Below are 23,458 nucleotides of genomic sequence, written 5' to 3' on the forward strand. Positions count from 1 at the left end.
GAATTCATGCAATTCAAGATGACAACATTTAAAATTGTGGGTAAAACTTTGTTTAAAATCACAAAGGAAACATTGTGTGTCTCATCCATTATAACTTTAAAGTTAATTTCCTCAAATATGAACCTTTTTTTCTCCTGATGTATTCGACAGAGCTGCTTCATTAAGAGAAAATAAAATAATGAACATAATTTGCAGTTTGGAAATATTGAAGCTCATTTAACAATAGACGTAAAAAATCCATCAATTTGCACCTTTAAAACAGCTTTAGTAAAAAAATCAACACACTAAAATTGACATTTTAAGTGTAATTGTTGTTTTAAATTTTCGTGGTGCCAAAATACCAGCCTAGTGTTATTTTCTTTCACTTTTAACCATTTATAATTTTTGAATCTGAGGGAAAAAAGAGCTGAAAATTCATAAAAACAAGTAGAAATGAATGTTACTATTTCAGTGAATGAAAACAAATATCCAATGAAAATAAAGAAAATCATCTTTACAGTGTTTCCTGACAAACATTCAATGTGTAACTGCACAAAAAATATTTAAAAATATGAACAAGCTGAAAGTGCTTCATTTCTATAAAGTGCTACAAAGTATTTGACAGTCAACTGTTGTATTATTGATATTAATATCTGAGGATTTACTTACTGCCAACATCAGTTTGGTTTTTAAATTTCTCACAGCAGATATTCAGATTAATATACTGAATTTGGTCTTGTAGATGTATTCATAATTGAATTGAATGATGCCATTTTTAACAGTTTGGCTATTAGAAGATTGAATGATATGAAAAAGACTGATTTTTACTAGATGTTTTAACTTTAATTGATTTTTGTGTCTGTTAATGAGTGACTGTCTTCAGGTAAATGATCTGGAGTGTGTTTGCATATTGATCAGATGCTTCAGTGCTCTGAGAGTGTTTATAGTGCTGTGAGTTTAACACTTCATCACTGACACACACAACAATCTTCATCAACATGACCTTCATCATCATCTGGACGCTCTTATACTGCTTTATACTACAAGGTGAACAGCATGTATTTGGAACAAGATAAATCATATAATTTTAACACAATTTTAAAATGTGAAAAATAATATATATTTTAATGACTGATAAATTAATTGTTTTTTCAGGCTGTAGAGCTCAGATCACAGTGACTCAAACTCCTGCAGTGAAAACTGTTAAACCAGGAGAAAATGTTGAGATGAGCTGTAAATTCAGTACTGCTCCAGGCTGCAGCCCACCATGTGTTGCTTGGTATTTACAGAAACCTGGAGAAGCTCCTAAACTCCTGATTTATTACACAAACCGCCTCCAGTCAGGAACTCCATCTAGATTCAGTGGCAGTGGATCTAACAGTGATTTCACTCTGACCATCAGTGGAGTCCAGACTGAAGATGCTGGACATTATTACTGTATGAGTGAACACAGTGGTCCAGTGTTCACACAGTGATAAAGAGTCGTACAAAAACCTCCGTCAGTCAGAGTCACAGTGACTGAACTGATACTGCAGCTGCTCAAAGGAGGATCTGAAACAACATCGTCACACAAACATCTGAAATAAAATCATCTAAATTAATCTTTTTTTAATAAATTATTGAGGTCAGAATTCAAAGCATTAGCTGAGAGAAACAGACATCAGTGTCACTGTTAAATTTCCTCATATTCATACCCTCTTTAGACTAAAAATGTTGTGGAAAATGTATATCTGCCTTGAGATTTTGTGCTCTTATAGATCAGTGACATGATTGAGATCTACATGTGAGTCGTCCACCATATTGGATCAGTCAGATCTGGTCCGTGAACACTGGAGAGCAAGTGAACTCCTGACTGCATCTGCAACCTCTGTAATAAAGTTTCATGAGAACTAGTTAAATAGTAAAATCACTGTGGGGCATCGATTATAAAACACAAAGTTCCATTAGTTGCTTTTATTTGAGATATGGATCAACATGTGGATCAAGGTGTGGTTATTATACAAAAGAACAACAATACTGACATAAATCACAAGTATAAAAAACATCAAACACTCATAAATAGTTGCAGAAACCTCAAGCAGCAAAACAATCAAATCAACTTCCACTTGATGAACACACACAGTCCTCTATCAGAACACAGTCCAGACCTCAACTCTCATTCTAGTGATTTCCAGCATGTCCACGAGCTCCAAGAGGAAGATGTGTGGCAGATATTTAAGGAATAATCAGTATCGCCCTCTACTGCCTCATTCCCTTCATAACCTCATTCACATATGAATATCTATATATGCAATAGACATTAGCTGCTATTTTCACAGTATTTAGTTGATCATTAATGTGATTTTACATATTGAGTTATACAAAAACACAAACCAGCACATCCTCACCTCTGAAAAGTTTTACTGGTCTGTAGTGTGAATAGTTTTACTTTTTACTGCACTTTATTCTTCTTCTCGTTATTTCACTATATTGGCTAATGAATCTGAAATCTTGTACATTCACAGAAAACAGTCTATATCTGCACTGAAAAATAAGAAGGATACATATCTAAGCCTCTGGAATAATTACTTTGTTTGTTTATGTATGCATGCATTCATATTTATGCAATTATTTATGCATAACTCTATAAATTAAAAATATAAATGCGTCATTTATGGACTTAATTACACATGTATTTATTTAAGCATGAATTTGTCAGAAAGTCTCCATTTCAAGCACGAGGACTACGAACCAAATATCCTTGCAATGAAGAGAACCATTCTGAAGGACACCGCGATACCATCGATATTCACTTTCCCAGAAGACGAACAGCCTGGGCCATCTGGTACTAAGCGTATTCGCCTAGAGGTAAGACTCGCTGATACTAGACTGATAACACAGTAGCCTATATGTAGTGTTGTAGGTAGCAGTAAAACTGCAAACTTAGCAAAGTAACGTTAGATAGACAATTACATATAAGTTGCATATAAGTTGACTGTTATCAAAGTAAAGCCACTGTTCTGTAAAACTGAGTTAGTCTATTTATCTATTTATGCTAACGTTACCACAAAAGCCTGTTGCTGTATTGGTTGAGATGACTGCAGAGACCGATACATTTGCGAGATGAACCACTGATGTAGTGCAGACAAAATAAAGTTAATTACTGTAAGCTTAAAAATATAATTGACACCCACTTTTGATAAAATCTTTGATCTATGTCCGTGAGTATCCTCAAACGCGCATATGTATGGGCGTGGTGAAAAAAGGCGGAACTACCTGCTATTACTGGCTGTAGTTTTAAGCCTCTGGCCAAAAAAGCCTCCGATGACGCAAAATGACGATTTTTGCATCATCTGAGGCTTTTTTAGAGAATAAAAATGCATAAATCTCTCATCTCAGGCTGATATGAAGGGGGAAAGCACGGTAATTCGAAAATACTAGTGGTATTCTACTAATACAAAGCTTAATGCTAAATCCTGAAGTAACCCTTTAAGTGTTTTTTCTGGAAAAACTAAAAACATTAGGTCCGGGTTTCATGATTTGGGTGGAAAGGTAGCAGAGGACTCTATTAATGTCAATACTTTTGATGAATTCGATCTGGTTGCATCTACCAATATTAGTCATATTATTGCTAAACTAAAACGCCCAGGTACCAGTTGGGATGTTTTGCCTTCACGTTTGCTTGGTACAACAGCTGATTTTATTGGACCAATTATTACATCTATTGTGAACTGTAATCTTTCTACAGGTATTTTTCCATCATGTCTTAAGCAAGCGGTCATTCAGCCTCTTCTCAAGAAGTCCAATCTGGACCCTATGGATTATACAAATTACCGGCCAATTTCAAAACTGCCTTGTATTTCAAAAATATTGGAGAAAGTGGTTTTATTTCAGTTGAGCTCTTTTTTGGCTAATAATGATGTAGATGCTTTTCAGTCTGGTTTTAGGGCAGGACACAGCACTGAATCCGCTTTATTGCGAGTTTCCAATGATTTGTTACTCATTGCAGACTCGGGTAGTCGAGGAGCTTTAATTATGCTCAACCTTAGTGCAGCTTTTGATCTAATAGATCATGACATCCTTATTAAATGTTTAGAGCATGTTGTGGGTCTGAGAGGGACTGTTTTAAAATGGTTTTCTTCTTATTTGAAGGGTCAATCCTTTTCAGTGATGGTTGGGGAATTTTCCTCTTCTTCAGTTCCTATTGACTGTGGAGTACCTCAGGGCTCCATTTTGGGCCCTATTCTGTTTTCATTATTTCTGTTGCCTTTAGGCCTTATTTTCAAAAAACACAGAATGTCTTATCATCTTTATGCTGATGATATTCAGATTTATCTACCTATTAGATCTGGAGGATCAACTTCTCAGTCATCTTTGCTACTGTGTCTTGAGGAGGTGAAGTGCTGGCTAGAGCAAAATTGCCTGCAGCTTAATGAGAATAAATCTGAAGTAATCATTTTTGGGTCAAATAAAGTTGACTGTGACATAAATGATGTGTTAGGTTCATGGACAACAAATGTGCAGCCCCAAATAAGAAATTTGGGTGTAGTTTTTGACTCTGCTTTAACGTTTGATCATCAGATTAAAAGTGTGGTGAAAAGTTGCTTCTTTCAGTTGAGGACTATTGCAAAAATGAAATCCTATCTGTGCCTGACCTTGAGATAGTGATACATGCATTTATCTCCTCCCGTTTGGATTACTGTAATGCACTTTATTTGGGAGTAAGTCAAACTCTTATTTCAAAATTGCAATTGGTCCAGAATGCAGCTGCGAGACTCCTTACTAATACAAAGAAAAGGGAGCATATTACTCCAGTTTTGGAAAAGCTGCATTGGCTTCCGGTTAAATATTGGATTCAGTACAAGGTGTTACTGTATGTTTTTAAAGCTGTCCATGAGTTGGCCCCAGAATATATTTCGGACCTGATTCATATGAACTCTGGTAGATCCCAAAGATCATTTAATTGCTTACTGCTCTCAGTTCCGAAAACATGTCTGAAAACAAAAGAGGATCGTGCATTTTCGGTTGCCGGCCCAAGACTCTGGAATACCCTTCCACCTGATATCAGATCTGCACCCTCAGTTGATGTTTTTAAATCTCGCGTGAAAACGTACCTGTTTTCTATGGCTTTTAACTGTTGACTTTTGGATGATGTATATTGTTTTAAATGTTTTTCTGTTATTGTATAGTTTGTGTTGCTGTACAGTCCTTTGGTCTACTTTGTAGTGGAAAGGGCTCTATAAATAAAGTAGACTTGAGACTTTAGACTAGGAACTAAACCTGTAATGAGGTTATTTAAATTGACACACTACCCAGCCAAAATGTATATGTGTGCCCCACATGGTCTAAGCTTGGGCTACATGGGAACCAAGTGGGCATGGTCCTAAAATGGGCATCTTATCTGGGGCCCACTTGAGTCAACTAAGTAGGTCCCACATGGACAAAAACAGATGGGCTTCCTATGTGGGTTACTAATTGGAAATGTGTGCATGGGCCTCAAATGGGCAACACTAATGGATTAGACATGGGCAAACACAATCAGTTCCATCCCAGCCAGCATGTCATTGTGGGCCCCATATGGGTTTTTGATGGACTGTCACTTGGGCCCTACATGGGCAACCCAAATGGGGCCCAGAGAAATTTGTCCATCAGCTACACAAGGGCCCTGTGTATGTTAGTCTATAGGGCACATGATGGGTCCATAATGGCCCATTTAGATGTTTAATATATAGGCTCATTTGGGTGCTAATAATGGGACCACACAAAAATCGTATGGGGACCACATGGGTGATCACACTGGAGCCACAAATGGGCCTATATAATGGTTGTAACACAGTTGGTATATACAGGAAGAAGGAGGCGGGAACCGGCGAACATTCAACATAACTTTAATATAAAATAAATAAAGAACAAAACGAAAGTAATGCCGGCAGACCCTCGCGGACGTCTGCCGGCCACACAAACATAATAAAACATAAAATAATATCCAGGCCTGGTCCTCTCTCGTCCTTCACTGTTGTCGCTCCTCCTTTTATGCTCCCGGAGCTCCTCCGTGAGAGACTCAAGGCCGATGCGCCTCGCAGGTGAAGCTCATCATCTCTCGCGTCACCGGCCTCGCGCTGTTCCCTCACGACTCTCGCCCGCCCTGCTCACCACAATGGTCTTTTTTTTTCTTTCTTTTTTTTTAATTGGGCACCATCTATTAATTTCAAAATTCACTGTCAAACCTCTCAAGCTCTGTTATAATGTTTTTATTTACCTGTACCTGACCAAGAACCATCAAAAAAGTTATTTGCAGGTTCCACTTTTATACATAAAGATTAAAGAATGAAAAAACATAGAAAATGCAACTTATGAAAGAAAGAAAGAAAGAAAGAAAGAGAGAAAGAGAGAAAGAAAGAAAAAGAGCCAAAAGTTGTTTCTAAGAGCAGTTTTCATGTTCTCAGAGTGGGTTTCCTCAAGGTCCTCTGGTTTCTCCCACAGTCCAAAGACATTCAGGTTAGGAGGACTGGATATGAGAGTGAGTGTCAAGAGGAGCATCCAGTGTGAAACCTGTACAGGCCGAATCAAATGTGAGCGTGCAGAAGTGGACCTTAGATGAGCGTTTTTTGGTCAGTTACAGGTTTATTAAAACATTCTAAGAGAGTTTGAGTGGTTTGAAAGTGAATTTTGCATATAATTGCTCATTATTTGACCCATTTGAATCTTTAAAGAAATGAATAAACGGGGCCCAATTTTCACCCAATGAGGACCCACGAAAACTCATAATAGGGCCATTTATTGGTTCAGTGTGATCACCCATGTGTAGCCCAACTTGACCCTGTTATTATCAGAACCCCTTTGGGCCAAATATGGGAACTTAAACCTGTCAGTCCTGAAGCGTGTGTTTATAACTCTGTCAAACATCAAACATGATCAACAACTGTTTTTCACTAGAACTGAACCTACAACCAACAAAAATGACTTTCAGCACCATATTGATCTGGACGCTGGCAGTATTATGTCGAGGTTTGTGTCAGTAAAGATTACATACATTATTTACTTGTTATTTTTATGTGTTGTGAAGATATATGGTTGTAAAAGTGTTTGTGATTTCTAATCTTTCTCTCTTGTCAGAATCTGTTGGTCAGGTGACAGTGACTCAAACTCCCTCAGAGCTGCTCTCTCAAACTGGACAATCAGTCACTGTGACCTGTAAAACTAGCAGAGATGCGAACTGTTGTCACAATGGACACCATTTTGTTAGCTGGTACTTAAAAAAAACCTGAAGAAGCTCCTAAACTCATGATTTATTACACAAACCGCCTCCAGTCAGGAACTCCATCTAGATTCAGTGGCAGTAGATCATCTGGGAGAGATTTCACTCTGACCATCAGTGGAGTCCAGACTGAAGATGCTGGACATTATTACTGTCAGAGTTATCACTACATCAACAGTAAAAATGTGTTCACACAGTGATAAAGAGTCGTACAAAAACCTCCGTCAGTCAGAGTCACAGTGACTGAACTGATACTGCAGCTGCTCACACACTTTCACACACTTTCACACACTACTGACACACAGAGGACAAACACAGGAACTACACATGTGCTCAAAACTGACTTAGGACTGAAATCAGCTCTATTAAACTGTGATCTGTCCTGTGACAGACGGGTTTGACTCAAATATGCTGAGATTCAGAGAAAACAGATTGTGTAAATTGATAAGAAATCAAACTAACAATAATGGCGTCATATGTTGTTTTGTTTTTGTACATTAAACTACACTAAAGTCATGGTGTATCAGTAACAAGATGTTTCTCAAGCAGCTCCTTCATCTAAAGCTGTTTCTAAATGTATTACTCATAACTCATTTCTCATGAGCAGAAGTGAAAGTGTTCCAGTTGAGAGCGTTGAACCAGAATTTTAGAGACTTACTGATGGTCAGTTCAGTTCCTCCACCGAAAGTCCACCACAGTGCTTCATTCTAGTGAAAGCGTCGTACAAAAACCTCCGTCACACTCAAATGAACACAAACTCCAGCAGAGAAAGAGACGAACGACACTCACACACACTGATATGAGACTCAACAGCAACTCTTCTCAACATTAAATAATGATTATTGGACTGAAGTGACTTTCACAGAAACAGCCTCATCATCTCTAAATGTCTCTTGATGCATGAAAAATAAGAATAGAACTGTAAATAAATAACAAATCAAAGTTAAAAAAAAAAATTAAATAATTCAGAAAATGTATGTATGTATGTATTAACCGCACATTAGATATCCTAAGTATGGGATTTAAATAATCATGTGTTTCTCAAAGCAAGTTTTAATGATTAAAGCGCTTTTAAGTTTTGATGACCTGTGACCTCTGGAATGACCTTTGCCCTCACAGTGATGTACTTGTTTCTGAAAGTGATGCAACTTCAGAAAATCCTCAGAAAGCCTCTAAACTCATGATTCCATGTTTCTGAATCATAACATGAGAAAAGATCCTAAACACTGTTTTTTATTTGCATTATCTGTTGGAACCCTTACACAGATTTACATAGAGATTATTTGCATTGCAGCACAAGCTTCAGCAGGTTTTATAACTCTGTTTTTATAAGAACTTTATAACTCTGAGTTTAAACACTGAGAATCTGAACCAACAGCAACCATGAGCTTCATCACCATCTTCATCTGGATATTAACTATCTACTGTTTCACAGGTGAGGAAATCTGAAGTTAAACATACTCTATTATAACTGATAATCTGTGCTAAAATATTATCAAAATATTTAATTCTGAATTCTTCTTGATGTAGAATCAAGAGGTGAAGTGACAGTCACTCAGACGCCTGCAGTGAAATCTGTTCGTCCAGGAGAATCAGTTACTGTATCCTGTAAAACCAGTCCTGAAGTCTATCAGAGTTGGGGTGTTCAGCCTCTAGCCTGGTACTTACAGAAACCTGGAGAAGCTCCTAAACTCCTGATTTATTATGCAAACACCCTCCAGTCAGGAACTCCATCTAGATTCAGTGGCAGTGGATCTAACAGTGATTTCACTCTGACCATCAGTGGAGTCCAGAAACCGTACAAAAACCTCCGGCAGTCAGAGTCACAGTGACTGAACTGATACTGCAGCTGCTCACACACTTTCACACACTTTCACACACACTCAACAGCAGAAACACAAATATGATCTTAATATCAGCTTTGTTGAGCTTCATCAGTATTTCTTCAGATAATTAGAAATTCTTTTGATGTTATCATCATTTTTAGATCATTTATGGTTTATTTATCCTCATTTCCACTCACTCAATATTTTAAAGTCATTGATATTTTTGATCATGTCTTTTATTATTTTTTCTTCCTAATCTTAGTTATACAGTAAAGATCTGAGGAACTGAAGCTGTCGATCACACAGCGAGAGTTTATCTGGACACTTCCCAAAACTCCTGTTATAATCAGTGACGCTCTTACACTACACAATCAATCTCTGACTGGATTTACATCGTGTTTGCATTGTTAGTTATGGTGAAAGCATTTCTGGAGTGCAGAAATTTAGTTGTAATGACGAGATCACTGCATTCACACCATCAACAGACTGTCTGTCATCTGCTCAGTTTCTCATCACTGCAACCTTCCCTGTGATGAACAGATCTAAATATAAGGCAATAATCAACACTTTTCACCATTCGTTCATTTAGACAGCTGTAATAGTGAAAATGTAGTGATAGTATTCGAGAAGGTTTCACATGTAAACAATCAGAGCGCTAAAAACAGAGTGGAAATAGCCATTCATTTCTAAATTATGACAATTATTTGATGTAAAAATCATATTAACATTATAAGTGCACCTCAGGAAACATTGTAAATAATCATAAATCAGTTGGTGAAGCGACTCAGAGGCCTGCAGTGAAATCTGTTCATCTAGGAAACACATTCACCATGTCCTGTAAAAGCAGTCCTGACGTCTATCAGAGTTGGGATCATCAACCTCTATCCTGGTTCAGTGATAAAGAGTCAAAAACCTCCGTCGGTCAGAGTCACAGTGATTTGTGCTAGAAACACTGAATAAGTTCATTCACAAATATGAGGGCTGCAGCAGATGAGAAGATTTGAAGTCAATAACATCATTTTAGAGCTTCAGACGACTGAGAATATCGAGCACAGGTGAGATTATCAGAGATCCAAACACTGAAGGGTTCATCCTAGACCATTTGTCTATTTAACCCCAAATTTATCTGTGTATCATCTAGATACCCTGAAGACATCAAACAAGTGATCAACAGAATTTGGATTCATCAGATTGTTGAGAAGATATAGTTTTATAAGTGTATTGAGCCATGGCTAAATGAACTATCTTCTAAACGCTTTGACTAATTAAAATCCTTTTGATAACTTTTGTCATTAGTGTCTATAGATGACATGCAAAATTTCATGTGAATCAGTCAAGTGGTTTAGGAGATCGAAAAAAAATTTTTTAGCAACTCAAAATGGCCTAAAGACTACAACATGTTGTACTAATGTTGTCCACTAGAGGGAACCACAGGAGAAGAAATATATATTTTTTCTATCAGTTTCCATCAGTTTGAATGTTTGAATCCAAAATTCACAGAACTTCATACACATGGACAACAAGACTTTCTGAGTAAACATGCCGAGTTTCAGCAACTTTTTTTAAATCAGTCATTTATATGAATGGGATTCAGAGATGAAGGTCATAATACTTGTAGCGAATTAACTCAAAGGGGAAATATTAATAATTATTCATAACTCAATATGATTTATTAATTATGATTAATTATGAATATGTAAATCTGTTAATCAGATTTACTGGATATAGCTACATTAATCTTAATATCACAATCAATTAACCTGTTGTCCAGGCAACACTTAGTGTTGATTGTTTAATAATTCTAAGAAATGTTCATTTCCAGGTCATGGAAAAATAACATTCTTATCGCACTGTGCTACTTAGAGCATAGGTTCGGGATCTAAATCACTTCAGAGGCAATTTATCAGCAGACGGAGTCAGAACCAAACATGTATTGTGCAGAGTCTTTATTAACTAACTCACAAACACATAACTAAACTAATAAACACATAACATACAACAAAGGTCACACACACATACGGATTGTAGGTAAGAATGAGTAATGATATAGTTGAACCGGAGGAGGTACTGTTACTAGAGCTATAGGAAAAAGTCAAAGACAATCTGGAAAGGAATCATCGGTTTCTTCCGCAATAGCAAAGGTAATTCTTACAAATTAATACTAAATCGCTGTTTAGTGTTAAAATGTACGATACTTGCAAGATGCCCTTAGGCTGAGGAGCATCGGCTCTGCATCTGAGGAGAGATCTTGAGGATTCAGTCCGAAGTTGTTGCCAGTCTTTTCATGTTGGATGATGAGCACATGGCTAGTTTGTAGGCCGAGACCTACAGGCCTTGCAGGCCGGGCCTAGAGAGGCCGGCCGCAAGGAGACCCGTTCGGTCATCCAGAAGCAAGGAAGAAGAGAGGGAGTGGCATTGTTCTCTAGCTTTTAACCTCTGGTCAAAGCCCAACCTCTTAAGGTTGATGCAGCCAATGAAGGGGTTGTATTTCCGGGTGACAACACACCTCCTGTCAGGGTTTTTATGACCAAGAAAGATTAACAAGCTGAGTTCCTGAATAAGAACTATTAAAGATTCTTGTAATACTGATGTGTTGCACAGGTATGGACATACCGCATACACAGGCATTTAAATCTTCCCGCTACGAACGTACAGACACTAAACATGGAATGAAGTTACCTTAAATGTCATAAAACTTAAAAATCATAAAACATGTAAATACAATGACTGCAATACAACACAGTAATAATAGATACCATTTCCTGGGAATGATGCAGTAACGTCTTTGTTCTGTGTGGAAAATGCAGGGAAGATGCAGATTTCCTGTGTCTCTTCTTTGCTCTCAATGTGGCAGCACATTCCTCTGTGCAATAAACTTGTAACAGAGAACTTCTCGGGGGATGGGGACAGTCAAATCCCAGAGTGAGCTTAAAACTATTGGTGAACTAACAAATAATTGTGTCTGATTTGTATCAGTCATTACATACTAATACTGTCCACCTGAGGGCGCCACAGGACAACAAATCCTTTCAGATCTCTTTATGAAAGTCTGTAAATGGTTCAATAGATTGACTTGTAGTATAAAAAATGCATATAGGCCTTAATTCATCATAGTTTCATAAAGTTTAATAAAGCCCAATATAATTAGTTTGCAAAAAAAATGTAATCTTCAAAATACTTGATCATTAATTTTTATATTAATATTCATTTTATACTATACTATTGAAAACATATTTGTTGTTGTCAGACGTGACTGAATGTATTGCCGTTCAATTGAAGGAAAGAGACAATATTATCTGTCTATTTTAATATAGTACATAGAATAATACTTCCATAAAGAGATACTTAAAGACTCATATTTTATTTGGAAAGACACATGGCCATTGCTGTACCGTCTACTACACGATTCAAAGCGTTTCTGGATTGAAGTTTCTGAGCTGTAAAAGATCCCAATAACAATTCAAGCTACAGCCGAATTACAGTCGAGCTGATGATCACTAAAGCACTTTTGCTCATGTGATTTTGCTTAAGCCGCGCACGCACTTAACGATTGTAAGGCCGATTATGAATGTAAATTGATACCTATGACTCAAACGCGTCCAGTCAGAGTCAGTTGCGTTCAGTCTGCGATTACAGTCGGTGTTCAAATTCCATGTGTAAGTATTTAAATCTGCTTCAGTCGCAGGAAACAATCGCTGTATGTTGAGCTCAGTCTTAGAATGTTTTAGCTAGTCGTTAAATGTGTGCCCGGCTTAGATGATGATAAGTTTCATCTACAGTTCATTTTCACACAGTGTTTTTTCACACGAGGTTTGAATTGTTCTAAATTTTATGCTACATTTTTAAAGTTCACACTTATTGATGATTACATGATACATATTTGATGTTGTGATTGACAGGATGAGATGAACGAGCTCCTCCTGAACCTTCATTTAGAGCCTCATTTAAATACAGAATGAGTTCATTTGCATATTGATCAGATGCTTCAGTGCTCTGAGAGTGTTTATAGTGCTGTGAGTTTAACACTTCATCACTGACACACACAACAATCTTCATCAACATGACCTTCATCATCATCTTCATCTGGACTCTCACAGCGTTTGCTCAAGGTTTGTGGAGCACAAGTTTGAGATCAATTCATTTCTTCAAGTATATTGTCAAAGTTTTGAGTTGATTTTCTTCTTGTTGTGTGTTTCAGAGTGTAGAGGACAGATCACCGTCACTCAGAGTCCCTCAATGACAGCAGCTCAACCAGGACAAACTGTGAACATCAACTGTAAAACCAGCAGTGATGTGTATTATAGTAGTTCTTATGGACATTATTTAGCCTGGTACTTACAGAAACCTGGAGAAGCTCCTAAACTCCTGATTTATTTAGCAAGCAGCCTCCAGTCAGGAACTCCATCTAGATTCAGTGGCAGTGGATCTAACAGTGATTTCACTCTGACCATCAGTGGAGTCCAGACTGAAGATGCTGGACATTATTACTGTATGAGTGAACACAGTGGTCCAGTGTTCACACAGTGATAAAGAGTCGTACAAAAACCTCCGTCAGTCAGAGTCACAGTGACTGAACTGATACTGCAGCTGCTCAAAGGAGGATCTGAAACAACATCGTCACACAAACATCTGAAATAAAATCATCTGAATTAATCTTTTTTTTATAAATTATTGAGGTCAGAAATCAAAGCATTAGCTGAGAGAAACAAAGTCCATCAGTGTCACTGTTAAATTTCCTCATATTCATACACTCTTTAGACTAAAAATGTTGTGGTAAATGTATATCTGCCTTGAGATTTTGTGCTCTTATAGATCAGTGACATGATTGAGATCTACATGTGAGTCGTCCACCATATTGGATCAGTCAGATCTGGTCCGTGAACACTGGAGAGCAAGTGAACTCCTGACTGCATCTGCAACCTCTGTAATAAAGTTTCATGAGAACTAGTTAAATAGTAAAATCACTGTGGGGCATCGATTATAAAACACAAAGTTCAATTAGTTGCTTTTATTTGAGAAATGGATCAACATGTGGATCAAGGTGTGGTTATTATACAAAAGAACAACAATACTGACATAAATCACAAGTATAAAAACATCAAACACTCATAAATAGTTGCAGAAACCTCAAGCAGCAAAACAATCAAATCAACTTCCACTTGATGAACACACACAGTCCTCTATCAGAACACAGTCCAGACCTCAACTCTCATTCTAGTGATTTCCAGCATGTCCACGAGCTCCAAGAGGAAGATGTGTGGCAGATATTTAAGGAATAATCAGTATCGCCCTCTACTGCCTCATTCCCTTCATAACCTCATTCACATATGAATATCTATATATGCAATAGACATTAGCTGCTATTTTCACAGCATTTAGTTGATCATTAATTTGATTTTACATATTGAGTTATACAAAAACACAAACCAGCACATCCTCACCTCTGAAAGGTTTTCCTCTGTCCGTCTGGAGTTTAAAGCTCAGTGGTTTATATGCTGCACAATGCTGTGATATTTTTGATGAAAGTCATTGATTTGTAAGTGTGAGTGATGAACAGCGTCATGTTGACCGTTGTGTCGATGTGTCCGGAGCGGTCGAATGGGCCTCTATGACACCACCTTATGTTTAACATCATTTTTAAATTCAGTGAGTGTCTTCCGGTATGATCCGCTTACACTTGTTTTCAGATGTATAAAACAGCTCATTGTGCTGCTTGATATTGCAAACTGCCGTATTATTTTAATGTATTGTCTTTATTATAAACACACTGGTCTGTAGTGTGAATAGTTTCACTGTTTACGGCACTTTATTCTTCTTCTCGTTATTTCACTAATGAATCTGAAATCTTGTACATTCACAGAAAACAGTCTATATCTGCACTGAAAAATAAGAAGGATACATATCTAAGCCTCTGGAATAATTACTTTATTTGTTTATGTATGCATGCATTCATATTTATGCAATTATATATGCATAACTCTACAAATTAAAAATATAAATGCATTATTTATGGACTAAACTACATATGTATTTATTTAAGCATGTATTTTGTGTTTTATTTAACTTACTGACACCAAGTTTTAACTGATAAGCAAGATAAGAATTTATTTTACACTTTTAACTGAATTTATGTTTCAGATATAAAATAATGAATATGAACAAACCTCGTCTCTCTGTTAGTCAAACTCAACTGTCTCAAAGTTTGATGATCCTGTGACACCAGCCCAGCCAACACAGCATGGTGGGGCCCAAATAGGTATCACCTGGGCTGCCTAACTGGGGCCCAGCCGATTTTGTCTGGGCCTCTGGAAACCTCAATAACAACTTTTGTAGATGTGTGTCAGAAATAAAGTCAGTCTGGTTAGTAATAAGTGAAGCTGGTAATGCTGTTTGTGAAAATGTTTAATCAGATCTTAAGTGATTTAATGTCTTTTATCTTCAGTTGATTTCATCGAAGGCTGTGGCTGAAGTCGTAGTTCTTGTTGTTTCTCTGTCCTTCAGCGATTCTGATCGTTATCACCTAATTATCTCATTAACTCCAGCATGTTTCTGTGTTACATTTAACAGCCTGTAGTGTGCACACTGAGCAGTGTTCAGTTCATCTGGGCTAACCCATGTGGGGCCTCCATGGAAACTGTGGACAAAATCGGCTGGGCCCCAGTTAGACAGCCCAGGTGACACCCATCTGGGCCCCACATATCTGTACTGGCTGGGAGAAACACTCAAAATAACTATAAATGTGTTTGTCATGCATGTGCACCTCAAAAAAATACATTTATATATTCTTTTATCTGTGAGGTTCATAATTTGGCCACATGTTCTTGTTTTTTCATCATGTATCTGCAGGTGTTTTCATGCTCCTGTAAGACTGATGCCAGAGTGTCTGGACCAAGAAAGGGCCACTCTTTGAGAAAACAAAGGAAATTAACATTTGAACTCTCTCTTGCAAAATTAGCATCCCCATTCGAGACGCAATCACACTGAGTCGATCACACCTCAGCAATGCCTTAATCTACATTTCCCTTCCTTCACCCCCTCTTCCCCCATCTCTTCTCTCTACATACGGAGATGACCTGAAATTCACCCAAAATCTATATGGTTCAATGTGAACAGTTATCATACAATACTATACATGTTTGGTATCATTTGAAATGTCTCAGTGCGACTGGTACAAGGGTCTCATTCCCATAGAAGTAAACCAGAAAGTAATAAAGGTTTAAAGACTTTAGAGATATTTTGCTCTCTGTAATGGGTGTGTCCACCTTCACCGGGTCTTTCATGCAAATGGACTTCTGTCCCCAAAAGGTGTAAACTACTCAGTCTGGGACCCTGATTAATGCAAATTACCATTGTGAAGTCATGTTTCCATTTGAAAGAAGTTTCTGTCTTGGTCTGGGTATTTAAAGAGATGTTGCAGGAGGCTCAGGGCTCGATCCTGTGCAGATGAGCCCACATTGCAATGTGCATTTTTCTAATGTCAGGTATTCATCTTTTACTCTGTTTCTGAGCATTTGATGTTTGTATTGATCATCTTTGAGATTATGTAATTGGCATAATACATTTACCTGACTAATAAATTGTCACATTTGACTTTATTCTGACTTACTCTGAAATTATTGACTCCAGTAGATTACGTTAAGTCCATAACCCACAAATCTATGCTCAGGTTAGTAACGGACTAAAGTACAGTTTAGGTGGAGCAGTGGGCACACCAGCTGATGTTTTAGAGCTCCGACTAGCACATTGGCATTAGTTAAGTATACTTAGACTGTGTAGGCTAATAATGGGTTTTTTTCCTTTTAGAGGAACAGAGTGATGCTAGATCAATCTAAACAGGATGGGCCTCAACCTCTGGTTATGGTGAGATTATTCTAAGTGTCTGTGGGTAAACCACTGCGTGATTATGTAAAGTTACCACTAGAGGAAGCTAAATTGGTCAGCCTGATTTTATGGTAATGGTCATGGCCCCTAGTTAAAGTAATCTTACCTTAATTCGGTGTGTTCAGATCTATGGGGACTAAATAAACGTATTCTAGAATGAGCAGAGTGGGTACGGCCTCTAGAATATTAGTCATCGCCTCTGTCTAATGACCAAGACTGACGAGATTGTGCGTATGAGATCGTATGCCCGGCCGGTGTGAGACTCAAAGCGTTATAGGAATCCGAATGAACGAGTACAAAAAAGAGTAAAGAGTTAAATAGAGTAATCAAATGTATAGCTAAATTGTTATACAAATGACCAATAATCAATTGACATTCTAAACTAAATTCGAGGTCATAATATGGAGTCAGATAAAAGTTTACTTGGAATTAAACTACTTTGCCACACTGAAAAGACCGAATGCGCAAGAAACCTTCCCCGCCCGGTGGAAAACCGCCATCGGGCCGATTGGGCGGGCCTTACACTACATTTGAATTTAAACTTATTTTGCCATCATTCTAAAAGTATGTTTTATATGTGTAGTATTAATTTAATCCAGAAGTACTACATTCGCCATGTTGTCATTATCATGTGACCTACCAGCGTCAGTTGCGTCACTTCACCTCCATTCATAAATCCTCTCCCGTGGCCTCATGGGATAGTAAAGTGTCCATCGAATGCACACCGCAGAATCTCGCTGGAAGTAGTAGGTCATCCAGGGACTTTTTGCCTAGAGTTTTTCAAATACTATGCATTCGGACATAACATGTTGGTGTACTGTTTTTCACCTACTATATAGGGAAGTATTTGATTTCAGACGCAGAGCATCTTTGTATATTTCATTTCACAGGAAATGAAGGACGCATTTGAAGGAGCCTTCGTCGCACAGCAGAGACGCAACTGACCTCTGAATGTGGCCTTTGAAGGATGCAGCCTCTGAATTGGGACACAGCCATAGGGTTCTTCTCATTTATTATTTTTGCATCCTCATTTTCTCCTCTCACTTCTTTTCCTCGCGTCTTAGCTCCACCCCCTCAGGATGCGAGGGAAGGATACACCTGTGTATCTTCACTCATGACTCCTCAGGAAGGTTCCTCGCTCCTTATTCCTCGCCTCCTTGAGGTGTTCGATCGGTTTCCGGGTCACGGGCTGGAGGATGGAGGAGTGAGGAAATGAGGAAGCATCAATTTTTAGTATTGAGAAGCACCTATTATGTCTTTGGAAACAAGGCTCAGAAAAGCTATCATGCAGTTCTCAATGCATTGTTAGATTTTAATAGATTCTGATGACCTGTGACCTCTGGAGTGACCTTTGCCCTCTAATGAAGTTCACAGTGACATACTTGTTTCTCTTAGTAATGTGCCTCATCTGTCTAAACCATTTCCCAGATTTACATAGAGATTATTTGCATCGCAGCACAAGCTTCAGGAGGTTTTAAAGCTCTGTGAGTTTGAACACTGAGAATCTGAACCAACAGCAACCATGAGCTTCATCACCATCTTCATCTGGATGTTCACTAGCTACTGTTTCACAGGTGAGGAAATCTGAAGTTAAACATACTCTAATCTTCTGTGCTTGAAATATTGTCTTTCAGTAAATTCTGAATTCTGAATGTTTATTCATTTTTCATGATGTAGAATCAGCTGGTGAAGTGACAGCCACTCAGACGCCTGCAGTGAAATCTGTTCGTCCAGGAGACACATTTACCATGTCCTGTAAAACCAGTACTGAAGTTTACCAAGGTTGGGGTTATCAGCCTTTAGCCTGGTACTTACAGAAACCTGGAGAAGCTCCTAAACTCCTGATTTATAAAGCAAGCACCCTCCAGTCAGGAACTCCATCTAGATTCAGTGGCAGTGGATCTAACAGTGATTTCACTCTGACCATCAGTGGAGTCCAGACTGAAGATGCTGGACATTATTACTGTCAGGGTCGCCACAGTGGTTATGTGTTCACACAGTGATAAAGAGTCGTACAAAAACCTCCGTCAGTCAGAGTCACAGTGACTGAACTGATACTGCAGCTGCTCACACACTTTCACACACTTTCACACACACTCAACAGTGCAGAAACACAAATATGATCTTAATATCAGCTTTGTTGAGCTTCATCAGTATTTCTTCAGATAAATAGAAATTCTTTTGATGTTTTCATAATTTTTTAGATCATTTATGGTTTATTTATCCTCATTTCCACTCACTCAATATTTTAAAGTCATTGATATTTTTGATCATGTACTTTTATTATTTTTTCTTCCTAATCTTAGTTATACAGTAAAGATCTGAGGAACTGAAGCTGTCGATCACACAGCGAGAGTTTATCTGGACACTTCCCAAAACTCCTGTTATAATCAGTGACGCTCTTACACTACACAATCAATCTCTGACTGGATTTACATCGTGTTTGAATTGTTAGTTATGGTGAAAGCATTTCTGGAGTGCAGAAATTTAGTTGTAATGACGAGATCACTGCATTCACACCATCAACAGACTGTCTGTCATCTGCTCAGTTTCTCATCACTGCAACCTTCCCTGTGATGAACAGATCTAAATATAAGGCAATAATCAACACTTTTCACCATTCGTTCATTTAGACAGCTGTAATAGTAAAAATGTAGTGATAGTATACGAGAAGGTTTCACATGTAAACAATCAGAGCGCTAAAATCAGAGTGGAAATAGCCATTTATTTCTAAATGATGACAATTATTTGATGTAAAATCATATTAACATTATAAGTGCACCTCAGGAAACATTATAAATAATCATAAATCAGTTGGTGAAGTGACTCAGACGCCTGCAGTGAAATCTGTTCATCTAGGAAACACATTCACCATGTCCTGTAAAAGCAGTCCTGACGTCTATCAGAGTTGGGATCATCAACCTCTATCCTGGTTCAGTGATAAAGAGTCAAAAACCTCCGTCAGTCAGAGTCACAGTGATTTGTGCTAGAAACACTGAATAAGTTCATTCACAAATATGAGGGCTGCAGCAGATGAGAAGATTTGAAGTCAATAACATCATTTTAGAGCTTCAGACGACTGAGAATATCGAGCACAGGTGAGATTATCAGAGATCCAAACACTGAAGGGTTCATCCTAGACCATTTGTCTATTTAACCCCAAATTTATCTGTGTATCATCTAGATACCCTGAAGACATCAAACAAGTGATCAACAGAATTTGGATTCATCAGATTGTTGAGAAGATATAGTTTTATAAGTGTATTGAGCCATGGCTAAATGAACTATCTTCTAAACACTTTGACTAATTAAAATCCTTTTGATAACTTTTGTCATTAGTGTCTATATATGACATGCAAAATTTCGTGTGAATCAGTCAAGTGGTTTAGAAGATCGAAAAAAAAGTTGAATGGCTGACGGACTACAACATGTTGTACTAATGTTGTCCACTAGAGGGAACCACAGGAGAAGAAATCTATTTTTCTATCAGTTTCCATCAGTTTGAATGTTTGAATCCAAAATTCACAGAACTTCACACACATGGACAACAAGACTTTCTGAGTAAACATGCCGAGTTTCAGGAACTTTTTTTAAATCAGTCATTTATATGAATGGGATTCAGAGATGAAGGTCATAATACTAATGCTGTCCACCAGAGGGAGCCACAGGACAACAAATCCTTTCAGATCTCTTTATGAAAGTCTGTAAATGGTTCAATAGATTGACTTGTAGTATAAAAATGCATATAGGCCTAAATTCATTATAGTTTCATAAAGTTTAATAAAGCCCAATATAATTAATTATTTCCAAAATACTTACAGATCATTCATTTTCATATTAATATTCATTTTATACTATACTATTGAAAACATATTTGTTGTTGACAGATGTGACTGAATGTATTGCCGTTCAATTGAAGGAAAGAGACAATATTATCTGTCTATTTTAATATAGTACATAGAATAATACTTCCATAAAGAGATATTAAAGACTCATATTTTATTTGGAAAGACACATGGCCATTGCTGTACCGTCTACTACACGATTCAAAGTGTTTCTGGATTGAAGTTTCTGAGCTGTAAAAGATCCCAATAACAATTCAAGCTACAAGTTAATCCTATTATGCTAGAGGATGTTCATGTGCATTAAAGCTGTCTAAAGACCAAGAGTTTGTCTTACATTGGCCATATAACCTGTTACGGCCAGGACTACAGTACCTGTTTGTTACTTTGGGTGGCATAATTACATATAGTGCTGTAATATATAGTGTTTAACCATTTAAATACACACTGGAGCCCCATTGAATAAATTCATCACTGCATTAACTCATTATTATTCACCTCGACCGTTCCTGTTCTTCAGTGGTGTGTCTGTCTGTTCACACCATCCTCTAGTGGCACAGTGATGTAGTGCAAGATAACATGAATAAAACTGTTGAAGGGTTTCTGTCATCAGTACAGCTGTGATCACCTGCGGTCTCGTACCTGCAGCCGAATTACAGTCGAGCTGATGATCACTAAAGCATTTTTGCTCATATGATTTTGCTTAGATGATTCAATTCAATTCACATTTATTTGTATAGCGCTTTTCACGATACATATCATTTCAAAGCAGCTTTACAGAGAATGCATGTCAACATTACAATTTAAGAATGCAGTTAGCAAATATTGTAATAATTTAGGCAATTAATTTACATCACTGTTAGCAGTTTAACTGAAGGTAGAAGCAATGAGCTCCTGGAAAAATGAATTACATTAACAATAATAGAATATAGAAATTGGGCAATGTGCATGTTGATCCAGATGATTGCGTCTTCTGAAGTCCTCGCAGGAGTTGGTGCCGTCTCTTCATAGGTGTTGCTCATCTGAGGTCTTCTTAAGAGGCTGGATCCAAACTGAAGCTGATGTCCTCTCTAGTCAGAACAGAAAAACAGAAAAGCAAATGGAGAATAATTAGCGTAGCTGCTATTCATAACATTAAGCAAAGATAGTCACATGCAATTGATCTGATATGAGATGCATTATGTGAATGCTTGGCTAAAGAGATGCGTCTTTAATCGAGATTTAAACTGGGTGAGCGAGTCTGAGCCCCGAACATTATCAGGAAGGCTATTCCAGAGTTTCAGAGCCAAATGTGGAAACGCTCTCCCTCCTTTAGTGGACTTAGATATCCTAGGTACAACCAGAAATCCAGAGTTTTGTGATCTTAAAGAGTGTGAAGGATTGTAGGGCGATAGAAGATCGGTTAAGTACACAGGAGATAAACAAAGAGCTTTATAGATCATTAGCACTACTTTATAATCAATACGGAACTTAATGGGTAACCAGTGTAGAGATGATAAAATTGGTGTTATATGATCATATTTTCTTGAACTGGTAAGAACTCTAGCATCTGCATTTTGTACTAATTGTAGCTTATTTATTGAGGAAGCAGGACAACCAGCTAATGCATTACAGTAATCTAGTCGAGACGTCATGAGAGCATGAACTAACTTTTCTGTATCAGAAACAGATAACATATTCCGTATCTTAGCAATGTTTCTTAGGGTGGAAGAAGGCTGTTTTTGTAACATGAAATATGATTTCAAAGGACAAGTTGCTGTCTAATATAACACCCAGGTCTTTAACTGTCGAGGATGGAGTAACAAATGCAGATTGTAGTCTGAGAGATTCTGTGTACAGGTTTTTGGCCCAATAAGTAATATTTCAGTCTTATCTGAATTTAATAGAAGAAATTACTAGTCATCCAATGTTTTACTTCTTTAACACACTCTGTCAGAATGGATAATTTAGAGATTTCATCTGGTTGTGTTGAAATATATAACTGAGTATCATCGGCATAGCAGTGGAAACTAATTCCATGTTTTCTTATAATATTGCCGAGTGGCAGCATGTATATTGAAAATAGCAGAGGGCCTAACACAGATCCTTGTGGCACTCCATAGTTTACTATCGTTATCTTAGATTTTTCCCCGTTTATATAAACAAAATTGTGACGGTCTGATAGGTACGACCTAAACCACCGTAATGCCTGGCCCTGAATACCAGTGTAATTTTGTAGTCGATCTAGGAGTATTTTATGATCTATAGTGTCGAACGCAGCACTGAGATCAAGTAACACTAGTATTGAGACACAGCCTTGGTCAGAAGCTAGAAGTAAGTCGTTTGTAATTTTAACGAGCTCAGTTTCTGTGCTATGATGAGATCTGAATCCTAAATGAAATTTTTCATAGATAGCGTTTTTTTGCAAGGAGGAGCATAATTGGACCGACACCACTTTTTCTAGTATTTTAGACATAAATGGAAGATTTGAAATGGGTCTCTAATTTGCCAATACATTTGGATCTGATTGTGGTTCCTCATGAGAGGCTTAATAACTGCTAGCTTGAACGGTCGTGGGACGTGACCTAGAGATAAAGACAAGTTGATAATATTGAGAAGAGGCTCTTCTGCTACAGGTTACAATTCTTTCAGTAGTTTAGTGGGTATTGGATCTAATAAACATGTTGTTGGTTTAGACGCAGTGATAAGTTTAT

General features: G+C 37.6%; 2 long non-coding RNA genes and 3 gene segments (V, D, J or C); 4 read left to right on the plus strand and 1 right to left on the minus strand.

Annotated features, from left to right (window-relative positions):
- Positions 1–845: 845 nt before the first annotated feature.
- LOC125257501 lies at positions 846–13,138 on the minus strand. The gene is made up of 2 exons (XR_007182405.1): positions 13,108–13,138; positions 846–982 (listed from the first exon to the last, which is right to left on the minus strand). It is a non-coding gene; the product is annotated as an uncharacterized LOC125257501 (long non-coding RNA).
- Positions 891–1,564, plus strand: LOC125257486. The segment is given in 2 exon segments: positions 891–1,026; positions 1,135–1,564. Coding segments are annotated over 2 exon segments (369 nt in total).
- Positions 9,846–10,325, plus strand: LOC125257500. The gene is made up of 2 exons (XR_007182404.1): positions 9,846–10,097; positions 10,184–10,325. It is a non-coding gene; the product is annotated as an uncharacterized LOC125257500 (long non-coding RNA).
- On the plus strand, positions 13,103–13,569 carry LOC125257485. The segment is given in 2 exon segments: positions 13,103–13,151; positions 13,241–13,569. Coding segments are annotated over 2 exon segments (378 nt in total).
- A 4,863-nt stretch (positions 13,570–18,432) lies between these two features.
- LOC125257483 lies at positions 18,433–19,576 on the plus strand. The segment is given in 2 exon segments: positions 18,433–18,497; positions 18,601–19,576. Coding segments are annotated over 2 exon segments (378 nt in total).
- The last annotated feature ends 3,882 nt before the right edge of the window (positions 19,577–23,458 follow it).

This window comes from Megalobrama amblycephala, linkage group LG22, assembly GCF_018812025.1.
Source record: "Megalobrama amblycephala isolate DHTTF-2021 linkage group LG22, ASM1881202v1, whole genome shotgun sequence".
NCBI lineage: Eukaryota > Metazoa > Chordata > Actinopteri > Cypriniformes > Xenocyprididae > Megalobrama > Megalobrama amblycephala.